Source organism: Stegodyphus dumicola, chromosome 1 (assembly GCF_044657685.1).
Source record: "Stegodyphus dumicola isolate Sdum_Otavi_A_Nest chromosome 1, ASM4465768v1".
NCBI lineage: Eukaryota > Metazoa > Arthropoda > Arachnida > Araneae > Eresidae > Stegodyphus > Stegodyphus dumicola.
The window spans coordinates 225,859,275-225,885,666 of record NC_140768.1 but is presented as its reverse complement, the minus strand read 5'-3'; the positions used below and the strand labels follow the sequence as shown (position 1 = coordinate 225,885,666).

At 32.3% G+C, this 26,392-nt stretch overlaps 1 protein-coding gene across 14 annotated transcripts in view; it reads right to left on the bottom strand.

The window, feature by feature from the left end:
• The window catches only part of LOC118179658 (uncharacterized), a 149,462-nt gene that overhangs the window by 98,063 nt on the left and 25,007 nt on the right, over window positions 1–26,392 (bottom strand). For 11 of the 14 annotated variants that reach the window (XM_085826142.1, XM_085826141.1, XM_085826143.1 and 8 more), the window contains 4 exons: window positions 25,744–25,908; window positions 22,780–22,978; window positions 9,023–9,064; window positions 2,585–2,638 (listed from right to left, as the gene is read on the bottom strand). In XM_085826142.1, the coding sequence (XP_085682268.1) occupies window positions 2,585–2,638; window positions 9,023–9,064; window positions 22,780–22,978; window positions 25,744–25,908 (460 nt within the window). The remainder of the gene's footprint in view (window positions 1–2,584; window positions 2,639–9,022; window positions 9,065–22,779; window positions 22,979–25,743; window positions 25,909–26,392) is intronic. The other 3 variants (XM_085826147.1, XM_085826140.1, XM_085826148.1) reach the window with 1 other exon arrangement.

Below are 26,392 nucleotides of genomic sequence, written 5' to 3'. Positions count from 1 at the left end.
TTTGCCATTAGCTATAGCTCTAGGCCTGTTATAGTGAAATTTATTGAGAATGGAGAACAATGACCTCATTCAACTGCAGTATTTCTTATTTCTGGTACTTCGTTTTGGAATCAAAGGGGAAATCCTGGGTTGAGCAATGTAAATAAATAGAGCTGGCTATTAACTGATTGCTGATATAAATACATGGGGATGATCTTGATGCTTATGAACACTTTTGTTATTATTTTTGGCAATATAAGGATATATGTCCTACTATTTTAGAGGTTTTATTCATCCCTCTTAAGAGTTTAGCTAGAACTGAGGCAAATGTTCTGTGTATCGTTTAACAAAACATTTTTTAATTTCAAATGGCAAGGAAAAAATAACGATAAAATTTTCCATTTAATTCTGACAAATACCTGAGTGTTCCCCTCATAACATGCCAAAAATTAGAACATATGGACTACAATTTTAATTCATGCAAATTTTTATCAAAGTTAAACTTAGCAGCACAATTTGCCCAAAGCAACAAGAGAGTACATCCTGTCAGAGTGCCATCCCAAGAGACTGGTTCAGTGATTGAGATGCATGCCCCAAAAGGGTTAATCAGCCTTCTATGGAAGATTAAGGAGACACATATAGTAGTTATTCAAAAAGCAAGTAAAATATTTTTAACCCTCTCTCCTCCAGAAAATGTTGAAAATAAATCAGTACAATGTTCTTCTCAATTTCATTTACAAGCTTAAAATCTCTCTTCAGTACTTCATACGAAAAGTTATGAGTTACAATATTTATTTGCTAAAATAAGGTTAACAAAAAATCTATCTTTTAACCAAGTTAATAGTTTATGTAAAAAATGCAGAAAAAAATATGAATGAGATCATGAACAAAGAGGGGGAACATATATAGAATGGAACACTTAAGCTTCTGCCAAGCAAGTTATAATAACATGTGGCAAAATTACAAAGTCTAAATGAAAAAGGGGGAAGGAGAAGGAAAGAAAAAAATCAGCATTGGAATTTCAGCAAAAATTACAATTTAAAATAAATTCTGAACATACAGAAAAGAAAAGATTTTTTATTCCCAATATTAGGGCACATACCAGCCAGGTTGGTTAATCAAATTTCAAAATCGCTATGGTGTAAGGCAGTTAAAAATTTGGGGAGAAAAAGCTTCATCTAATACTGCAGCAGCTAAATAAATTGCAAATGAATTTAGCAGACTTATTAATAGCAAAAAGTTACCTTCAGAACAAATTTAAAATGCTGAGGAAACTGATCTTTTCTGGCAACATGCACCTTGCTGATCTTTGCAGAAAAGGCCTCCAACAGTTATGTTATCAAAGATTCTAAAGCAAGACATGCTATGTACATGCTACATACATGGCATGAGCAAATGCTGCAAGAACACAAAAATGTAAGCTTTTCATAGTCAAAAAAATACATGACTTCAGGCATTTAAAGGAGTCAAAAATTTCTGCGTCATCTATGATTCAAATAAAACAGCATGGATGACAAAAACATTCATTTCACGCCCAAGGCTCAACAGCATTTGAAACTGGCTGGGTTTACCAGAGGATACAGAAATTGTCCTAATTATAGATAAACGTTCAGCTTCACTTTTTTAATAAGACTTAACATATTAGCATCATTCTTTCTTCCATTCTAAACATCCATCATTCAGCCAACTGATATCAGAGTACTTCGTATGCAGAAATGAAGATCTTTTTGAATATTTTTGAAATCTACAGCAACTTCCTGAATAGTGGCAAGTTCATTCAAGAATTTTTGAAATATTTCAACATAAAATCTGCTGTATGGCACTTTGCAAGATCACAGGAGGATATGTCTTAAAAATGTTTGTCATAATTTATGGTCAGCTACAATATTTAATGGTGATGATGATAGCTGCAAAATTGAGAATTTTCAGTTATCACAAGAAAAAAGGCAAATTTTCCAATTATTGGAATTTGTGAAGAAATGTTGAAAATAAATGAAAATGATGAAACAGAAGTTTGTGAGTGCGATGACAATGCCCCAATCATCAACCAACTAGCACATGGCAAAATTTGCAGTATAGCTTTAAATCCATAACATATCACTACCAATAGTGAAGAAAGTAATGAAAAGGTTGCTGGGAATGAAAAAATTTTGAATGACAGTTTGAAATGAGAATTTCCAACACAGCAATTACAGGACCTAAACACTGGAACATTATAAGCGAATAAATAATGCCAATCTTTAAAATTAAAGAGAAAGTACAAAAAATAAAACACATTAAAAAACTTACATTGAAAGAAATGTTCACTAAAACAAATAAATAAATGCTGAGAATTTTTTTTTAGTAAATTTCGATTCCCTTAAAATCATTATTTCATAAACAACTACATCATATTTTTAACTTTATAATTTCTGTGTGTCATATTACTATATTTAAACTAATGATCTAAAAACCTGAAAATTTCTAAAATCTGCTCAACAGCTCTGGATCTCAGATTTGTACTGTACAAATATACAGGGTGAAACTGGAAGACATTTCCTTCTGAATTAATTTTTTTGAAGAAAAAGATTTCTTAGTAACATTTATAGAAAACTTGTTAACTTACTTGTTTAATGATATCTTGAAGAGAACGGACTACCACAGGACTACTATGAACTTCCTACAAAAATAAAAATTTCTAATTAAATACTTCTACACATTTAATTGCTACTCGAATTAGAGAAGATTACAACTATAATATTTCTTGCAAAAGAAGAAAAATTCTAAAATAGTGAAACTTCGAATTTATTTTATTTAATCAAACACAACAAAGCAAATGAGGGCTATCTGCTTAACACAATGGATGCCTTTGGAGGATATTCTTGATAAAAGGAATTATTTTCAATATTTTGTATTCATGTTGCACATAGGAAAAATCAAAACAGTACCCATGCAGCCACATTATTTGCTGGGATTCAAACCTGTGTTTCACTACCAATGTTCAATGATCTTATCCACTTGACCACAATTGGGCTATTGGAAATTAATCATTACGAACAATGCACATAATTTCATTATGGTGATGTATAAGATTTTTTGCTTCAAAAAGCGTTTTCATGAAAAAATTTCTGATAAGACATGGTTATATATGAAGAAAACATTGAAATCATAAGAATCAAAACCATCCTTTTTATGAATAAAACTCAATATCAAATTACTTGCTTTCAGAGATTTTACCTTCTTAATCCTAAATAAAAAATTTTAAAAAAATCGGTACTTTTCCATTTTGCCGGCGCAAGCGATAAAATCGCCAAAAATGGTACAACCGATACCAAACGAAATTTCCTCACTGGTAATCATTTACGCCTCATTTTCAAAACAAGTCGCAGCCATTTCTTATCAGATTGATTGTTTCTTTCAATACTGGTGTACAATTACATGTAATTTTTACCCAGATAGTTAAATTTTATACCCTTAAATTCATCCATTCTAATGAGAATGCACTAGCGAAGTAAAAGCACTGCGGTTTTACATAATTTTGGAGTAAGCTATTCGTACAAATTGAAATAATTCTTGCATTTAAACTTGTATTACAAATTAAGATTTAACTTGAAATTAATGTAGATCATTACTGAGAGAATTAGATTTTTGTAGCGTAGTGTAGCGGCAGCGCCAAACAGGCGATACAGACTCAAAAACTCTGGAGAAAAACGCCAACTGGCGAAACAGTAAACCTGCTTGACAACCCTACGGGCTGACGGGAAGAGAAGAATTTTACCCGGCAGTTCTGGGTAACGACTTCAGTCTGTGTGTGCGTGCCTGTGAAACAACTCGTGCTTTCCACGTGATATGTAACTGCGATCAGTGTTGGGACTGTACGCTTCCTTAAGCCATTATTATGTATCTATATTACTTCTCCTTATTAAATCTCATTCTTAATGTTAAATGCCTATCTCAATTAAGATTGCTATTTTTCTAGGTAAGGTTATCTATACTTTTGTAGGCATGCGTTACTCGCGCGTACCTCAGTAGTTTACGGGAGATGAGATCACTAGGGGTGACGTGATAAGAAACTGCGAATCAGGGTGTTGAAAGCATAGTAAATTCCATTAAAAAACCATGAAAAAAACCATGAAAGCATAGTAAATTCTTAAATTAATGTCTTTTTACAAATTTATTGTCTTTTTACAAAATTTTAAGCGATATTAAAATATTCATACCTTCAAAATAAAAATTCTTAGAACTAACATTTGTTAAAATTTTTTATGCGTATACTGTGTGTTGACGCCAATAAAGTCTGCATGGTGACATTTGCGCCGGCGAAACAGAAAAGTACCAAAAAATCATATTGTCTTTAGCATATCTTACACTATATGTAAGATACTATGGTCTGTTACTTTAAAATAAGTATTTTAACTATTCTCTAAAAAAAATATGCTTCATATTATGATAATGGTCACAGAAGATAAAAGATTGATGCTTCTAATTTACTAAAATTCCCTGATCTTATCTGTGCAGTGATAAGGACACACATTACGATCATTGATGAGGGGAGGATCGCTCTAACTTTAAAGTGCCTGTTTTTACAGAGGCAGATTATATATGCACGTCATTGAAAAAAAAAAAAAAAGAGAGAGAGAGAGAGAGAGAGGTTCAACTTTTGTTTCAATGCTCAAATTCTTCAAAATTATACAGGTCCTACAGTAAGGTAAATATGAATAGAAAGTGTTCATTGCTAAAAAAATATATGAGAAAAATCAAGAGTAAAATTCAAAATTATAGAGTAAAGCATTATTCCTATTATTTACATAACATTCTTTGTGGCAAGCACCACCAGTTGCATAAAGTTGTCAGCTAAAAAAGTTCTTAAATTAAATGCTGCTGCTGCCAGCCTTTTTTTCACCCTAGTTTTTTTTTTTTTTTTTTAATATTTTTAATGCTATTTTATTTTGAAACAAAAGTAATTCATGAAAAATATATTTAAAGAAAGTAAGGAAAAACTAAGAATTACCAAATATTGTGCTAAAATTAACTTTCAATATTTTTTGATAAATTTATTTATTTCCCACAGATTTGTCATAAATTTTTTCAGAAAAACAGTACTCACACTAGGGCATACTGAATAAATGACAGTTTTATCAAATTAAAATTTCTGTTATGTATTTGCAAAACATAAAAATATAAATGTATATGATTTGTCAATAATTTAAAGTAGCAAATCAATTAGAATTGTACAAACAGATACCCTGATCCAATAAATATTAAAATATATATGCAGTTCTAACACATTATTTAAAATGCATCACCTACGTTAGTGTATAAATTCCAACGAGAGCCTTGTTGCCAAGATTTCTACTATCACTGTCATAGTTCGAAAAATGTCTAATATTTTTGAAAATGTGTACTAATAATTACTTGAAGGTGTGAAGCCTGCACTGGTGTTCACAATTGCCTTTTTAAGCTGTTTCTGTAATCTGTTTTGTAATATGTTCAAGTTTTCCTTCCCCATTTTATTTTTATATTGCTAAACCCTATCATTTCATAGCTTGAATTATATTCATACAATTAGGATAAAACCTTTTTTTGGCACATTTTATCATCCCTTAAAGTTTTGAATTTGGTTGCAGATGTTACAAATATCAATTTTCCCATCTGTGTTATTCAAGATTGCATCAAACCAGTTAATTCCAATGCAGGAATAGTATACAGCTATAAAATTTCTAGTTATTTTTTAAATTTCCCCAGACACCTCTTTAATTCAGACATTATTAGAGACTTAGGGGAGTTAGAAATTATAGCAGCTTCTTCAGAAAGAGGCCGAACACCTGAAAGGACAATATAACAGCTAACAAATGATACTGATGACTTTCCCAGAATACATTCAATACTCTGGGAACTCTGAGAGTAGAAGGATTCAATTTTACTCAGTACTCTGGGAGTAGAAGGATTCAATTTTAAACCATATATTTGCAATCTCTCATAATTCAAACATAATTGACTCTTATGGTCATCTTCATTTGCTGAGCCAGAGTGTACTAGATGAAAATATCTTTGGAATGTTTGGCCTACATTTCGCAAACTAAACGGGGTTTTAACAAACTCAAACAATTTAAATGGGGTAATCAGGGGTAGTCGTAGCTGTTTCAGCCATGTTTTCTGGATTAACAGGGATTTGTTGGTACGCCCTAGCTAAATCAAATGTTAAAAAAATATTTTTTCAAAGGGGAAGAAAAAAAAAAATCTGTGTACTGTCCTTCATATACAGTAGGGGATACTGGTCAGGAACAGACACAGTATTCAAGTGGTGATAGTAACCGCAAGGGTGACAGTCACTATTAGCCCTATGGTTAGTGATTTGACATTTTCCGCTTTATGAAGGAAACACGCAAGCTGATATTTCCTTGCACACTAATCAAAATTTACATTACAGAAAGTCTGTTCTGTTTGCTTTTTGTAATAATGAGTGCATTTGCGTGACCTAATGTGCCGGAGCAAATGCTGAAAATTGCAGTTAGGACTGTGAGAATCACATCCCAAGGCAGAGGTTAACTCAACAACTTGCTTTGTCAGTTCCACTATTCACTTGCAAATTCACTTGGCTCAGGGGTCACAATAGCCATGTTCACATAAGAGTGAGGTTCGAGCTCAAAAATCTTAAAAGCAACTGTAGCCAATTTACTCAAACCATCTTCACAGAGAGCAGCCAAAATAGATTGTGTATTATTGGAAAGCCTTCCAAGCCACAAAGAGCTTAATAAGGATTCATCTACGGTACCTTTTGCTACGGCGCACATGAGAGTCAACAACTGAGAATGGTGCTGGTTGCCAAGACATTATAACAGAGTACAAATTTTTGGCACTTTGTTTTCAGAATGTATTGTAATAAATATTTGTTTTAGGATATCATATTTTCCAGTAGCGGAAGATTTTAAAATAATATCACTACCAGAATTAAGTACAACAGAATCCATACTGGAAAGGGAAAATCATGATTTTAGTCTAAATACCATAATGCAGGGCTTTTTCAAAAAGGCGATAATTTAACTAAAACATGTAATACCTGCATAGCTACTGTATTTTCAATTAGAAAATCATTGTTAAGAATTTTCATAACTCAAGATGACTATTAAATTTAGAAAAGATGTATGGTTCTAACTGCAAACACAAGAAAAATATCAATAATAAAGAATGGCATAAAAGGTCAGAAGACCTATCATGCATCTACAACCATTAGGGATACACATGACAATGAAAAATACGTTAACATTAACAGCTTGCCTGATTATCCCGGGTTCGTACATATTGCAGTTAATTATTATCCCGAGAAAACTCGGGCAAAGCAGAATTTGTCGGTACGATTTGTTTTATCATGGTTTCACTCGGCTTGGAGGAAATGAAAGGAAATATTCAGCTTTTATTGGCAATTCGCCAAGTTTTAATGGTTTCACGGTTCTTTTGGCGGAACTGGTCACGTGTTTTCCCTATTGTCTAGTATACGTCGGCTTGTGGATTAGTAATGCATAAAAAGAATGATAGTTGTGTTGAAAAAAGTAAAATAATGGCGATGATGCAAGATGGCGAAAGCGATGATTTTTCAGATAGTGATTATAACCTCAAGGCATTTTTCAGATGTTATTCCTGCTTCTGAAAAAAAATAAAATCCAATGAGACAGTGTCCTCTATGCTCCCGCAAAAGAGATTCCAGAGGTAAGCCAGTAAAAGAGACCAGATACCAGTGTATAGAATGTTAGATATCACTTTGTGTTGCCTCTTGTTTCAAAAACTCTCATACAACGACTAATATTTAATTTTTTTTTTATTTGCCCGAGATAACTCGGGATAGTTACTAATATAAAAACTAATATAAAAACTAATATAAAAACTAATATAAAAACTAAATGCTTTTACACCTGTAAAAAATTAAAAATTCAACTTAAAACCTATATATTTTGTTTTGTTTTGTTTCGTTTCCTAGTATTTAATAATAAAATTAAAAAAATGTGATGATTTTTCGCAATTTTTTTCAAAAAAATGTGTAAGGGAAGCGATTAACAAAATGTAAAATATTTACCTCATAATGTACTGCACACATTATCAATAAAGGAAACATCGACTCCAATGAATGCCAAGAATACACGATAAAAAATATTTTCTTCAAAAAATACACTTTAAAGTTATTCGTCAAATTTTTCAAAAATTCAATAAAATCTGAAAAACTTAAATGCCAAAAAAACAATCGTATGAAAAAAATTAATTTAATCCTACCAACATTCAACAAAAATACAATAAAATTTGAAAAACACCAACTTAAATTCCAAAAAACTGTCAGAAGAAAAAAATAATTTAATTCTACCAACATTAAAAAAAATTATAATTTTAAAAAGTTAATCCAGCTTCAGAACCGACACACAAACTGACGAAAACCTTCACCAAAATATTCTTGAGAATCATTTGTCCTGACATAATACCACAGTGAAATCACAAAACCTATCCAGGTTGCTCAAAAACTTCCTCCAGCAGCACATGTAATTGCAACTTACTTCATTCGTCACTCCTTCTACAAGGAAGTTAGAACAATGCAGAATAAGGGGAATAATAGATTTTGGACCACAAGATTTTATAACTGGAGAAGCGTCTTTCATACAAATAATACATGGGTTAAAATCACAACCAGTTTTCAAGGTAGATATATCTGCAACATAAGATGTACTAGTGTAGTTCTTTCTTTAGGTCATCAAATATAATGATGTTTTATCGCAATTATACTCCACCAGAAGGTCATTAGACAGGCTTAAGAACCATAAACTTTAGCTAACAATTAAAACTCTGAGTATAGCAATCTTGCAGAAAAAGACTGGAATACAAAAATTCACATCTATACAGGAAAAATGCATTGCAATGGCAGTTGAGAATATCACTGAAAAAAAGGTACAGGAAATTCCAAATTCTTTCTTGCAGCTGCTAAAAATTTTAAAAAGTCCAGATACTTATTGCATATTATTATAGGATGGTAGTTAAAAAGTAAAGAATTCTTAGCAGTGTTTATGGAAAATAATTAGCTCACCTCCTTAGTGGTATCTTGAGTGGCACGAGCTTCCTTTGTTGTCTAGAAAAGAGAAGACAATAACAAATTTTCAAAGCAAAAGAAAATAATTCAAATAAAAAATTAAATTATTGTTTTGAAATGTAAATACACATAGTCAAATTACGATAAAATCTAAGAAGGTGGTGCTTAGGAGAATTTTTCACTGAAGACTTTTATGATAAGGCATAGTTAATTATGTGTAAAGTATAACTTTATTACACTAAAGCTAATACTCAACATAGAATAAACTTGTTAGAACAACAAATAAACAGTAAAGAAGTATTTGAACTAGTTCTTTAATTGTATCTAGCAACTAATATTTTCTAGATACAATTAAATATATAATACATAAGTCTTATCTGTCATCACAAAAACAGAAACAATTAACATAAAAAATATCAGTGTTGCGTTGTCAACAGTTTCTTTTTATGGTTGATTAGTCTCTAATTTTTCATAAACCTATTATCATAACCTCACACAAGATAAGTAACTGAATCTTTTTAAAATGTTCCTCTCCAAATGTTAGCAATTTATCTTTCTGAGACTTTTTAACTCAGTACAATTTCTTTTCCATTACTTTTCTCATAAACGAAATACATTGTTTCTATGTACTTGTTCCTCCCATGACATTTTGGATTTTGTGCTGGTTTTGTAGCTTCTTTAATGCTTACTAGAAGTACATGCATTTCCATCAAGTTTGATAAAGCACACCAGTGACTGAAAAGGGGGGAAGTGATCACATGTAGTTTGATCTTGGTTCAAATCCTAGCAAACAGACTAGCTGCATTAAACGTTTAATGGTTTTCTTATATGCAACATGGCTTAAGCCAGTTTCCCTTAAAAAGTCCTTCATGAAGGCATTTCTCCCTTTAGGCAGATAAGCTCTCATATGCTTTGCCATAATATAAATAATTTGAATTACTTCACTACACACTGATACAATCTCTGAAATAAGAGAAGTTCTTTAAAAGCTTCAATTGTTATTACTAATTTACTTTTATGTTTGAATACTATTTATTACCTGTCTCAGAATATGCCAATAGATTATTCTTCCAACATAAATTTTCATAACAAAGATGCAGATCTCCCAGTTTTGGTGCATCCACTAAAATCTATAGTACATTTTTTATACCAGTTACTTGATGCTGAAATTAATTATATCAGTTTATCACTTATAGCTAAAAAGCTAAGTAGTGAAGGTTTTTTTTTTTTTTTTTTTTAATTTTTATTTTTAAAACCAATCATGCTTTTGGATGGCAATTGCATCCAACAAGGAAATTAGTTTCCTTCATTTTTCTGAGCTTCTATAATTCTAATTGCTTCAACAAAGGCATTGTTACAGGTTTACAGGCATTAAATATAAAGCACATAAAAACTCTTCTGATTTTTTTTTTAAAGTTAATTGTAATGACATCATTTCTATTATTTTCACGATACTACAAAGTAAGGGAATTTTCCAACAAAAATTTTGAATATTGCTTTTAATGACTGTTTCATGCTTTGCAGATCAGTTACACTAATTAGACCATTATCAACATCTGAATCACTAGATGTTTCTCATACTTTTCTTAAATAAAAGAAAAGATCAGATTTACCTGCTCTAAAACCAAGTTTTAATAGAAACTGCCCAAAAAAAATTATGTCAATAATATAAAATTTGTTTTAAGTCATATAAACAGCACTTGGGCTTATAAACATGTTTTGTGTGACTTCAACAAGCTTTAGCTGTTGTAAGTAAATAATATCCTCTAGCTCTCTACACAAAAATGTTGTTGACATAAAAGTACATATGACATATCAAACCATGGATTTTTTTACCCAGCACTGTAAATATGGTTTCCAGTTTGGCTGTTGGTCTGTACATGTCACAGTAACTAATGCTTTGACACTGATTGAAATCTTTAACAACAAATCTGGCTTTATACTTGTTTAAACTTATCCTTGTATTATATGCTACTTAAAAGCATAGCTTTGAAATCTGATTTTCCTTCAGCAAAATCACTTCATTATCCATGTCATGCTTCCAGTTTTCACTCTACTTACTTCGCATTGATTCTTCGTGCTTCAGGATTATTAGTATTATTTACAAATGATTTAACTTCATGCTACAATGACTGAAATATATGGCTTACACAACTAAGGATGATTTCTTAGCTGCTTTTTAGAAGAAATGACAGTTCTTAAACCTTATGAACAATAAATGAGAGTTCTTAAAGCAAAATGAGAGTTAAAGAGTTAATGAAGAAACGAGAGTTCTTCATTAACTTTTGATCTCGTTATCACTTGCAATACATTTTCTTTTATCTGTTCTGTCTCTTGCTTTAACTGATCTGAGTAATTATAACATTTTTTCTTCTTTATCTTGTGATGATGGTGTACTGGCCTGCTCTTTCTAAAAAAGAAAAAAAAAAAAAAAAAAAAAAAAAAACTTAAACAGTATTACAGTTTTCTCCTCTCATTCAAATTCTACATTGTTTATTAAGAGTGCATCTTAAAACAGCCTTTGATAATTTTCTTGTATCTGTTTAGGACTGATTTAATACTTCTGTTTAGGATTGGAATAGAGCATAACAAGTGGATCCTATTACACGAAAGTGCTCTAATACAGTTTATTTTTAATCCATAGTTTCCATGGATTATTTGTCTTCTACTAAATGACTAGTCCAGTGCTGGTTCCAGGGGTATGCAACCTGTGCCACGGCACAGGGCGGCGAGTGAGTAGGAGCACCAGTTCCTAATCATAAATTTGGAAATTTGCATACATTATATCATTGCTGACTGAAACAGAACAGAAAGCTAACCTAAAGCATAGCAAGCAGCTAAACCCTGATAGGAATTGAAAAAAAATAAACCAATCAGAAAATGCCATTGTTGGCAACATTTTCACTAAATGTAACTTTTGAGCAAAACTAGTATTACAAGACTGTGCTTGTTAATGTTATGGTAAGTTTCATTACACTTCTTGAGAAGAAGTACTAATTCAATTTATTTTTGTTATTATTTTGTGATATACAGATATGATTCGATAATTCAATATATTATAGAGGAGACAGGTCAAGAATACACAATATTTTTATAGTAAATAAATTAAAACTGAATTTTGAAAACAAATATAACCCTAATAGTTTAACCTATTCAGTTTGGTTTCTCAATGCCAAATTACATTTTGATTTTCCATATTGTTAATTTTGGCAAATATTATTGTATTGTGAAATTTCTTTGCTTTTTATTTATTTCAAAATAATTGGTGATATCTAGGTCTTGTATTATTTCATACAATGTACACATTGTAAAATTCAATATAAAAAAAAAAATTCAGAATAGACAAATTTCAGAATTTTTAACTAGCAGATCTTGGAAACCTCTTTTTTTTTTTTTTTTGTGTGTGTGTGTGTGTGTGTGTGTGTGTGTGTACATGTATCCTTCCTACAGTACAGCATCTTGTAACATGGTTTCGCTATAAAATGATTCATAAATTGCAAGAACTCTCCTACAACACAGCAGCCTATAACATAGTTTCACTCTAACAAGATAAGAAAATTGCCCAAGAAATCCAAAGACCTTTAACAAACTCGACAAAGTTTTTCCATATTGAGCAAAGCACCCACATATTCATTTAACACTTAAGAATCCTTGTTTGGCAAATCTTGCCAGTTATCTTCTAAGATTTGGTTCCCATAGGAACAAATGTCCTCGGAGATGAGCTATATGGTGAAGAGGGACCATTGAATTCTTTCTCACCATGACTTTGAAAGTATAGAATATTAGAAACAATACACAGTCTCAAGAGACCACAATCCCCAGATAACAATGAAGAAACTTCACTATCACAGAAGATTGAACAACATTAGCTCACAATAAAAGCTCAAAAATACAAAACCTATAAGTTCAGCTTCCAACATTTGAATTCTCATCTCTGTGACCTGAAAACAAAAGTGTCTCACACTTCTGGTAGGCAGTCTGTATTGAGCAATAGAATATTAAAGAATAACTTTTTGTCTTTAAGACATTAAACTTCAGTCCTAAGCCATTTCTGATAATTAAAAAAAAATCAAGAGGAAATTAATTTTTTTAGAAGTAAAGATACAAATCTTGGATCATCTTTTAAAAGAACAAAGAGCATCTCACATTGGAAAAAATCTTAATTTGAATGAAGCAACAATTCGGACTATTAAGAAAAAGCAAAAGGGAAAAGGGTACTATTCCGTTTTGCGGGCCGTAAAAAAATTGCAGCAAAAATGTATGTGCAAAAGCGCCAAATCTAGCAAACGTGGCCATTTAACAGCATGCCAAATCTAGCGTACGCGCTGATTTCAGATTGCGTAAGTTCATATAGTTCTATTCTTAAGACGCCATTTAAATACTAGTTTAATTTTTAAATCCTTTTTTGATATCCTATGGATTTAACAATTTGGGAATTGCCCATGACGAAAAGTCTGTGATAGAATTTTGGGTAAAGTGCAGAATTACCCACTGCTTGACGTGTTTTTAAGAATTGCACATACTCGGTATCCATTTACACATCAACTTATTTTCACTTAAAAAAAAATACCGGAATTCCACAAAAATGGCATTGTGCACACCCTTGACTTTATCTATGTACACATCGACCTATTGTCACTTAAAAAGTAAAAGAAAATTGAAATTGTTTTTACCCTTGTAAAAAGCGGCAAACAAATAAGTGGGCAATTCTGTACTTTACCGAGAGTGTTTTCAAAGAAAGGGCATCATTCATTATAGGAAATTATGTTTGAACAACCAATGAGATGACATTATGCTTTAGCGATAACTCTATAGCGAAATAGCGATGCAGGCATCCATTCAGTTATGTTTAGCAATTGTTATATATTAAATTATAATAATGATCTGAATAGATATTTACTCTAATGCTTCCATTCAGTCATGTTTAGCCTTTTATATATAAATTATAATAATAAAAAAGTATTATATGAAATTAACCTTTCATCTAAATTAAAACATCAATCTTAGATAGTAATTTACTATTATACTTCCTTTCTTGCATTAGGGTTGCCACAATTATTTTTGGCAGCACTGGCATCAACAATAGTTTGGCTACTTTTTACGGCCCTCAAAACCGAATAGTACCGGAAAAAGAAATAAGAAGCGCAGTTGCTGCAGGATCTCCCACATCTGCAAAAAATGCAGCTCCCCCCTCCAAGCATTAATAACTGAGAAGATGGAAAAGCACTTAGTATTTGGATTGATGATAACTGTCATAAAAGAATTTCATTGGATGGTAATATCATTAAACAAAAAGCATTTAAAATTTACAAACAAATAACATGGAATATTTGTCAACCCAGATTTTGTGGCAAGTAAAGGTTGGTTAAAAAATTTAAAGTAGCATTTTGTAATTAATAGCACTAGAATTCAAGGAGAATCTGCATCAGCTGATCGTGAACTTCCTAGGATGTATCCAGAAAAAATTCAAAACATCATAGAAGAGCATAAATACACAGCAGATCAAGTTCTCAATGCCATCGAAACTGGGCTTCAGTGGAAAAAAATGCCCAATAGAACCATTATATCAAAAAAATAAAAAACTTCATCTAGATTTAAGGTGGGTAAAGATTGTCTAATGCTACTTTTGTGCAGTAATGGGTCGCGGAGCTTTATAAGGGAAAAAAAAAAAAAAACTTGCTAGTTTGTGGACTTAAAGGCGTACATAAAAGCACCTTACCGGTATATTGGAAAGCAAATCTTGGAGCTTAGGTAACTAGAAATTTATTTAAAGATTTGTTTTTAAATTGTTTTGTGCCAAATGTTGAACAATGTTTAAGAACAATTTGAACTTCAAAGTGCTGTTACTATTTGATTGTTCCCACAAGATGTACTCCATGTTACCTACAAGATTTGAATCCCAATTCCAAACTACTGTTCCTACCACCCTTTGTTGATCCAACCATTGGATGAAGGTATTATTTATACCTTTACAATGTATTACATAAGAAGAGCATTACAGTGGATTTTAGACATAACCAATTTAGAATCAATGAATATAATGGAAGCCTGAAAGAAATTTTCAATCAAGCATTATATTGACATCATTGTCGCTGAAAAAACTGAAAACATCAACATCAATGTTAAATGCATGCCGGAAGAAGACATGGCCCTCTTCAGCTGAAATAGAAAACATGCGTGAATCGTCAGAAAATAAATTTGGTGGCATATTAGAACTTGCTAAATTAATCAGAGGTGAAGGTTTTGTGGATCTGAAAACGTTCAAGATTATTTAGTGGAAGAATAGTTGATGAAGTGAATTTGAAGGAAATGGCATCCGAAGCTGTAAATCATATCGATTCTGAAGATACTACCACTGATGATAATTATGCAGTTAATAATTTAAAATTAACAGATGATCTAAGCTTAGCTTAAAATCTCGAGCTATTTTTCTTAAATGAAGACACTATCACTGAAAAAAGCTGAAAATACAAAAGGAAGCAGCAAAATTTTTACCTCCATAGTTAGAAATTTACACTCAGCTGGTAAGAACCAACAAGCAAACTAAGATTACAGATTTTTTAATGAGGGAAAAAGATGAAAGAACTTAAATGAAGAAAAAAGTTCTCGAAGGCAATGTCATTCCACTGAAAAAACATTCTCAGTTGATTGTACTAGGCAGTGATGACAAAGAAATTTGTTAAATAAAATTTGTATTCAAATAAAATATTTTTTTCTTGTTGTACATACATTTATATTTTTAAGAAAAATTAAGTTGTTTATGTAGAATTAAAAAAAGAAAATATTTGTTTTAAACAAGTTTTTGGAATGTAAACCTCCTTTTTATACTGGTCTGAATCTCATGCAACATAGTTTCACACAACATCGCATTTTCTAGGAACCTATCTACTTACTTGCATTTTATGTTGGTAAAACTATACCAACAAAAGCTCATATTTAAATTGTAGAGTCATTAGGTTATTTTGATACTGAAGAAATGAAAAATAGCAATGCACTCGTCGGGACTCGAACCTGGACCTCTCAAATATGTGTTGATTGTGCTGCAGTTACACCACAAAGGCATAGAGAACGGAGGGAGAAAATACTTTATATACTCCCTCTTTTAAAGGGCGACTAGGGATTAGGGGACCCAGTCGCCAAATCCTGGTGGTGAAGAATCATCATCCACGACTTTTTTTTAGCTCGGGCACCACTGTAGAGTTATTACCGTAATTTCCGGAAGAAAGGCCGCATCAGCGTAAACGCCGCACTTGAGAAAAATGGCGGGAAAAAAATTAAAATTACACAGAAACGCCGCAATAGATTAAATTGCGCGTGACAACGTCGTGGGCCGTATAGATGCAAAAACTCAACCTAAGTCCTGATATATGACATACCAGTTAAGAAAAATGCATGAAATAAAACCATAACTCAAAAATAAATTAAAGGTAAGAAATGTATAGCTTCTGTGCCGTTTAGAGACATTTTCAAAAATTTTCCACTCCGTTCTTACTTAAAAACTATCCAACAAGTATTTGTACCCAAACTGTATTTGACAGAATGCCAAGAAAAATCCATTCATGCTGAAGGGGAAATACGTCAGAGTTCGTTATTGCGAGGCAGGTGGAGTCGTGTCCGCTTTTGAAAAAAATTGCAGAAAAGGCAGGGGTGGGGAGAGGATGGGTCCTGGAAGATTCATCGAATGGCAGAGGAGAGAGACTATTCAAACTGATGAGAATGTTGATTTGAAAGGGGAAGAATGTTATTGTTCTGAGATCTCGTTTAGAATGAATAAGGCATGTAAGTCTGTTCAAGGGAAAGAATGTAAACAAAATAACGTTCGCAAAAAGCAACTGAGTGGTCTTTTGTGTGGGAACAGCACCAGTCTATGCACAAGGCCATCCAAACTATGTACAATGACCATCATAGGAAATATTTTATTTTTAGTACACCTAAACGCCGCATGGGTAGAAACGCCGCACCCACTGAAAATTTAAGTTTTAAACACGCAAACACCGCGGCGTTTCTTCCGGAAATTACGGTAGGTTATTTTGATGCTGCAGAAGTGAAAAATGAGGAATGCCCTCACCAAGACTCGAACATGGACCTCTCAAATATGCACCGAGTATTCTACCGATACACTACCAAGGCATGCAGAAAGGAAGGAGAAAATACCTTATAAAATATAAAGATGAAACAACAGTATGGCATCTACCATTTTTAACACCATGAGATTTATCTTGTATTGCATTTTAAATATATATAACATTAAAAAATACTTATGTATTTTGGTCCTCTTGAGGGTTAAGCATACGAACAAATATACAATACATACAAGGATGAGAGGCCACCATAATAAATTCATGCAGAGCACTGAATACTCTGGAGACAACCCTGGACTAGTCACCTCTGCTTAATATATATATGGTATAAACAACTGGCTCAGTCTGTACTGCTGCAAAAAAGGAGCTCCAGAAATCAAGCACATGTTATGTTCTGACCATTTTGATTATTATACACTTCTTGCATTCACTAACATCACTTTGCTTTGGTGTGCAAGGTACTGTTTGCATGATTCCTCATGAATACAAATTACATGTATGTTTCTGGCACCAAAATTGCCTTCATCGTCATCAAGAAATCTTTTTACTGAACATCTCAAAGTCTAAGTAGATTTTTATCATCTTTAAGTTTTAATAAAATAGTCTTTTCAAAACTATACACAAACACAATTAAGTAACACAAATGGGTAAATTTATCAAAAGATCCCTAAATGTTACAAAGGATTCCTTTTGGGTTGACATTTGGAGTAACTGTTGACTTTATAATAATAATCAGAATCCTCTTTGTTTACTTTTATTTCACATATGTCTCCTTTATGCTTCTCATTTTATTTACAGTGCTCTTTTACAATAATTCTATATTTTACATTTCCACTAAAATTTTATAAATTAATGAACATGTCTAGTCAAATGCATCTTTAATGAAGCATAATTTTCTTGGGTCAGTACTTCAAAAATTTTTCAAATTCACAAGGTTATTTTCTAAAGAATAAATGTTGATAGACATTTATTTTGCAAAGCAAATAAGTCTTAAATAAGTCTTTGCGCAAAAAGTCTTTATTGCTTAAGTTTTTAACTCTTTTTAAATGGCAGAACATTTTCTGTTTCTCATTGAAAACTTTGACAAATATTGCTTTTTTTTTCCTATTATGAATTATCATTCACTCATAATCTTAAACCACAACTAAGAATCAAGAAGATATATGCCTGTTTGAACCACAAAATCAAAAATGGATGTAATTTAAATACTTGCTACATTAAAAATAATAATAATAATAAAATGACATGAAAACAGAAACAATCAACACTTAATAGTTCTCTGTTTTAACTTCAATTTAAGTACTTAAGTACTTGCTAGATTAATAATAATAATAATAAACATATAGGAACATGATTTATTGACATGATTTATGACATGAAAACAAAAACAATTAACACTTAAAATAATAGTTCTTTGCTTCAAAGGAAACACTGAAAAGTCACACCAGTTTACTTTTCCAGGATGGAATGCAAAAAGAAATTATTTGCTTTCAAAGATTTCATCCAGGTAATACCAAATTATATGTATAGATAGAAAATATGAAAGTAAACTTCTAATTTTAATTGGATATAACCTCTTTTCTTTTCCTTTTAATTCGGGGACTTTCCCTCTTTATCTTAAAATTAGTACTATATGTCTAAATTGCATAAATCAAATTAATCATGTGATCCTACATAACGCTTAATGCAGATACTCTTGAGCAATCCCCAAATTGTAAACCAAATTTTTTTTAACTCGAGCTGAAACTTTTTGACTTCCTCCCTTCTTTCTCTGAATTGCTGTGACACTTTCATTTAAGCTTTCCTCCTGACAAGACACTCCTGCAAAGATCTATGTGCTGTTATGCCTTTCCTACCAAAGATGATGTCTTGCTACCTGTGTACATAAAAATTATTGTAATTGCTTATGATCAAAAAGTACATTGCCTATAAAGAAAATGATTTTGATGTACCTAAAAATAAAGATGGTGATTTGCCAAACTTAGTTTTGTCAACGTCTTCTTCCTGGCCTTTCCACTCAGCCATCACCATTACGCACTTAAAATATTGCTTACATATATAATAAAAAAAATAAATTAAATGTTTAAATGCCTGTGAAATAAGCTTGGTCTCAATGATACCTTATTTCCACATGAATTAAAAGAAAAAGTTCATACATACACATGAAAATATACACTACTTATCAAGAAATGTCTTTCAAAATACATTTATGGTGCTAGCCAGCATGCAGCAAAACATCACCAAAGATACCACTCAGCAGCAGCTTATGAAATTGCTGCAATGTTCTACTTAGAGCAGTTTTGGTGGCATATTCCTAGGTGTTGGTAATACATAAGTATCTATATTTATTACCAGTATTAAGGATATATACAAAAGTTTGAAATCATTATGCTTAACATATGGATAGTAATATTTGCATACTAAAATTACATTGCAAGGTTTATCCTAAGTTTTTAACAGCTATCTTTAGTTTAAGCTAATTTCCTGTCCTTCCTAATTTCAGCTTACAATTTCCTACCGAAAATGTGTTTTTAGAATTGCGTTTAATACAGATGAATAAGAATGGTATTTAAGTCGAAGTTCCACTGGCCTCGTTAGAGCCTCAGAGTTTCTAAGTATTGCGCGTTTCGCTGTTTGGCTAAGCCTCTCTTTAAGCTATTACTATGCTCGGCCGTATTTCAGGCCCCTGACAGCTTTGCCAGCTTATTTGCTATTTAGGGGCCAACTACTTAAAATCATGATAGCTTTGACTGTATCTTTTAGTTAAGCATTAGTTAAGTTTTATTTCTGATTACTTTGAGTTGAAGCCCACGTGGAGGCTTTGCTGTATGTTCTTTGAAAGGAGCCGGCTGTTAAATTCTTATGAGAAATAAATTCTTATTCTTATGAGAAATAAAGGATAATTAACCCTTCTTGAGTTTACGTCTCTGTTCATAAACTAAAGCGATTATTCGCTTAGCTGTTCACAAAGTTCCTACACATTTAGCAGTTAGATAAAAGAGTGGAACCCTAAAACAAAATAATTAAAGCTATTGAAAATACCTGCATGTAATGCATAATTAAACTAAGAATCAGGCGATCAGTTTATTAATTCAAGAATCTAGAGACACATTCTATTATGAAATGTCTCTAAACATTATATTTCTAGAACAACCAGTGTGTACCATAAATCAATATATCAAAAAGAAACTTCAACACAGAAAAATTAGTGCTCTTCCCCCACACCTCCCCCAAGTTACAGAAAGATAAACCTACATTATAAGCAGCTTTTATCACCACACTACATTACCTCTAAATCTATTGGTTTATTTATTTATTTTTGAAAAAATGAGAAATGAAACCGGAATTGAAGCTATTCCCTTTAAATGCATCCCAGGCAAATTCCCTAATGCTTCTCCTATGGATTACTGTGCATTTGGACTTTTAAACAAGATCTTTAAAAGCAGCATCCCAAAACACTAGATGGGCTCTGAAAGAATATGAAGGAGGAGTAGAATAAAATCAACCCTGATGTTTTAAGATAAGGACTTTTATCTTGGAAATCAAGATGTAATATGATTGTTCAACAAAAGGGCTATTAGATTCAACATGTTAGAAAATAAAATTCTAAGGTTTGTTTATATATAAATCTTTGCAAACTTGTTACAAAAATGTGTGATTACCCTCTGTAAATATGTAAATGCACCTGTATGTATGTGTATACATATGTGCACACACACGTACATTTCTGAATCCAATCCCATTAACAGAAGAGTATCAGCAATTTAATATGCCACAGCTATTAAGTACTAAACAATTAACATACACCTAATCTAATCTACAACAGAGTCATACTTTGTTTTTAAACCAAAATTATTTTACATAAACCACATCTTTTACCACAATGCATGGAATACAATTAAATGACCCATCACTGATTTAAAAAAAAAGGCCAAAAGATTAACACTCGTAAAAGAATTTGCAAATGTTACCGATTTTGTCAGTCCCATTCTAATGTTACTACATTTTTCCAGATTACTTTACGATGACTGATTGCTGGCTTGATTGATAGAGAACTTGACTAACAGAGAGAGGCCTAATTAATTTAGGTTCTAATGCTATTAAAAAATCAACCCACTCGAAAAAAAGTTTTAAAAAACTATAAGCCCATATAAATAATTATGAAATTTGATTCGGTACTTTTCCGTTTTGCCAGTGCAAACCATAAAGTCGCCAATAATGGTACAACTGATGCCAAACAGAATATTTTCGCTCGTAACCTTTTACGCTTCATTTTCAAAACCAGTCACAGTCTTTTCTTATCAGATTGATTGTTTCTTCTAATACTGGCATACAATTACATAGAAGTTTTACCTAGATAGTTAAATTTAATGCCCTAAGACCATTCGCATTAATTAAGCCAATTAGGATGCAATCACACCGCTCACCCGAAGGCGAAAATATAGAAAAGGCAAAATCAAGGGTTAAATTCATCAATTCTAATGCGAATGCACTAGTGAAGTAAAGCAATGCGGTTTTACATAATTTCCGAGTAAGCTATTCGTACGAATTTAAATAATTCTTTCATTTAAACTTGTATTCCAAATTAAGATTTAACTTGAAATTAATGTAGATAATTACTGAGAGAATTAGTTTTTTGAAGCATAGTTTATGTGAGATGAGATCACTTGGGGTCACATGATAGGAACCAGCAAATCAGAATGTTGAACCATGAAAGCATAGTAAATTTTAAATCAAGGTCTTTTTACAAATTTATTGTCTTTATTTACTGGTCTTTTTATAAAATTTTAAACCATATTTAAATGTTTATGCCTTCAAAATAAAAAATTCTTAGAACTAACTTTTGTTAACATTTTTTATGTGTATACTGTATGCTGTCGCCAACAAAGTCTGCTTGGCAAGATTTGCGCCAGCAAAACGGAAAAGTACCTTTGATTCTACTTTTTAATTCTCATACCACATATTTCAATAAATAGCTCTGGATTTTCCATTAATTTTGGCTACACTGCTTATAAAGCATTTTCATGGTTAGGTTAGGTTATTTAATTATGGCAAAGCCTCGAGGGCTATCTGCCTAAGAGGAGGGATGCCTTCGTGGAGGACTTTCTAAGGGAAACTGGCTCGTATACACGTTACACATGGGGAAAACCACGAAAACACCCATGCAGCCAGCCCGTTCGCGGGATTCGAACCTCGGACCGAACTACCAGTGTTCAGCGACTTTACCGCTCGGCCGCTGGTGGGCAAAGCATTTTCATGAAGTAGTAGATTATCAGGGTATGATGACTGAGATATAAATTAGTGCAACACAATAAACTAATGGCAGCACATTTTTCTTGAAAACATTTAATCTTTTCTTTTACTAGTTATTTAATAATGTACAACAAAATTTTATTTATATTTTAGATATTTTTTTTTTAAATCAGTTGGCCAAAGGTTTTAAACAATTGATTAAAATTGTTGTAACTCTGTACAAAATCCTTATATTTACAAACTGCCCCCGCAACAATATTAATTCAATGCTATTTTTAACTATGTTATATTATTAACATTTAATGAAAAACCTCTTTGATGAAAAATGGTTTTCTTTATACTTAAATACCATGAGCTGCTTATGTTCAAAAATATTTAATTTATAATTTGTTGATTAAATAAATGTATGTAAAAATATACCTGCTGAAGATAAGTTGGAAAATTCTTGAAGACATTAGGCACTGCATTTTCTCTGAGATAAACACGATGTTGTGAATATTTGTCAATTCGATCTTCAGAAAAGTGTTCAGAACATAATCGTGAATATTTTGTAGGCTCCCAATTCATCCTTCGAATGGCCTTTATCCATGCTGCTCTTAACTCTGGATTTTTAGGAAACCTGAAGAAAAAATCTGCAGTTATCTTAATGAAACATCAATAAGTGTGTACATTTTTTATGGACATTATACCTTACAACCAATCAAACAAAAAATGATATAATATAAATTTTAAAAAAATACATTTAGATTTCTTAATTTATTTTTATTTTAAACACATTTAGTAGCTTTCCCAAGCAATAGGCTCCTTCCAACATACAACACAAATGATTTAAAATGGGAATTGAAATAAGGAATTATCATTAATTTTTTTACACAATGCACAATATTATACATTTTAAAACAGCATAACTAATTATGAATTAATTCAAAAGACAAGTTATAAAAAATAGAATAATTACATTGAGCTGTAATTAAGATAAAAAAGGTGATGAGTCACAATATGTAATAAATGAATATAACAAGGAAAAAAATGGTGATTTCTTATTAACAGGACACCAGTTGCCAAATGTGTGTCAAATTGCCAAATGTTGTAGTCTGTTTAAATTACACAGGCAACAGCATCATAAGCTACAAATAGGAAGAATGTACATCAATTGAACAAATTATCATCTTAAGATTTTTCAGCTGCTTTTGCATTGAAGTGCAGATTTTTCACTGAATTTGTACTAAATGCCAAATTTATGCAAACCATTAATTTTTTTAAAAATGAAAACAGACTGCTTTGTATACGGGAGGAACGTTTTGTTCTCACCATGTAAACAGTGATCTGTTTTCGCTTAAAAAACACCGGAGAATTCACAAATTTGGCATTCTGCTCAATAAACTAGATACTCATTATATGTAAAATAGCTATTCCTTTCATGAAGATTTATACACTGTTGGGGTTGCTGCCATCTAACTAGATCTCATGGCTATGTTTGGTGATAAGGAGTGCACCATTAACTGAAAAACATTATAAATTAAGTTTATTATTAAATTGGACACCGCTTTGTTTAAATAACCTATCTTAGCCTTCTTCAGCAAGTTTTTTTATAAATCCCAACACCAGAAATTTCAACTGCTTCTTGGGATAAATAAGGCACTTTCTGAATTATCCGCAACCCCACAAAATGTTGCCAATACATTCCTAAATGCCAAAAAGCATTTGGCTATCTTTATTATTCACATATATTGTTGTGTTCATGAATAATAATAAAAAGATATAATTAAAAAAAATAGAAAAAATTACGAGGCGGCAGGTAGAATCCACATGACCAATATTTACATTTTTACAGCTGGTGCATGTAATTAAATACATTGGTTATCATTAATTAAGGAAAAATCACAAGAATGATGATTACTCAAAAATTATATGTAGAATTTAATGAAACTTACCCACAGTATACAATGCATAGTTAAGTACAAAATTACATGAAAAGAAATTACCAGACAATACTATGTTATGGAAATTAGCACATGTATAAAATGAACAAATCAGATGTGTCAGTTCAGTAAAGGAAAATTGCTTTCAATATGGAGTACAATCTCCCCTAGAAGCAATACAGCACCTACAGAAATTTGTGATGCTGTTAATTATGCGGTCTGTTAGTTCCATAGGAAGTGAGAGCCATTGCTCTTGCAAAGCAATGGCAAGGGTCTGAAGAGGAGAACTGAGAGTTAACTATATGTCTTCCAAAAGCATCCTTAACATGCTAGATAGAATTCAGCTCTTGGTGAGTGAGGTAGTCACTCCACGTGCTGAAACATTTGCTGCTGAAGATAATCATCCACAATGTGAGCCCTGTGCAGTTTAGCGCTACCATCTTGTAGAAGGAAATCATCACCCATTGTCCCAGCATAAAAGCACACATAAGCATCAATGATGTCGTTTCTATAGGTCTGAACATTCATTCCACATGGAGAAACATGGAGGTCTGTGTGTCCACCCAAAAAGATGCCACCCCAAACACAGACACTGCCTCCTCCATATGCATCTCTTTCAAGGATGTTTAATGAATGATAACGGATTTCAGGTTCTCTCCAAATCAACTAATGCCTACTATCGCTCTTCCGTTAAGAGAATAGTCCTCCAGCGATGAGCCGTCCAGTGCACGTTGATGTACCCACCTCAAACATTCCCTTTTAAGACATGATTTGAGCAGCACACAAATGGTTGGTCGCTTTGCATAGAATCCACCTTCGTGAAGCTTTCTACGCATGGTTGATGTTGACACTAACTTTCCAGTGGCTGCAGTAAAGAAGGTTCTGAGTTGAGTCATAGTTGCAGTTCTACTCCTTGTCCATAACAACAAATATCGGTCATCGGTGCTTATAATAGCAGTTGGCCGTCTTTGGCTGAATCTCCGAAACCTTGGCCAAATTTTTGTTTAGAAATAGTTGCCAAAGTCTATCATTTGCCTGAAGGAAATTGTTACGAATTGGCTATATCAGATTTCTTATCTCAGTATCACAATGAAATTTGTACACTTGCTCTCAAACATGCAATTTTATGCTCATAGATGTAATTTTATGGCAATGGCACTAGTTTGCAAACTACAGTTTTACTCAGCAACTCTTATTTGACAACACATTCAAATTTTATATGGATTGGTTTATTTTTGAATGAATTATTGGTATTTTTGTGATTTTTCTTTAATTTTTAGAAACCAGTGTAAAAAGCATTATAAATCCTCATGTTCTAAAATACATGTATGGTATGTAAATGCATGGGTTGGCTATTACCTTGCATATACTTAAAAATACCCCCCCAAAAAAACATACAATTCTATACAATGGAGATGCAGAAAATCCGAAAATATTGAAAATAGTGTGTTTTCTTAGTTACCTTTCTAACTCTTGCCAGGTATGCTTATTAACAGGCCCTGCTCCAGCATAAGTCATATAGGCAGCCACTACATAAATCCTTTTCAGCGACATCATGCCTTGTCTCACCAGTATGTACTTTTCTGTGTTTTTTGGTGAGACTGTGGAGACGTTTTGGTGAGATAGTCTGAAAGTACCATATTTTAATACAACTGTGAGATTCTAGCTAAATTAACTTTACTTGGATGGTCAGATCTTTACTTGAACTGTGAAATGGTTTGGTTTGGCTTGGTTTATTAGATTATGGCAAAGCACTCGAGGGCTATCTGCCTCAAGGGAGGGATGCCTTCGTGGAGGACTTTTTAAGGGAAACTGGCTCGTATACACGTTACACATGGAGAAAACCACGAAAACACCCATGCAGCCAGCCCGTTCGCGGGATTCGAATCTTGGACCGAACTACCAGTGTTCTGCGACGTTACCGCTCGGCCGCTGGTGGGCGAACTGTGAAATGACTATTCACCAAGTTTAAATTGCATTAATGAGAAGGTATGTAAAGGGTAAAAAGAAATGAGATTAATGAGAAGATATGTAAAGGGTTTCATTCAACTCAAGAAGTAATTAACAGACAGTACTCCTAGTGCTTAGACAGTTAGCCAATACTTTTGGCT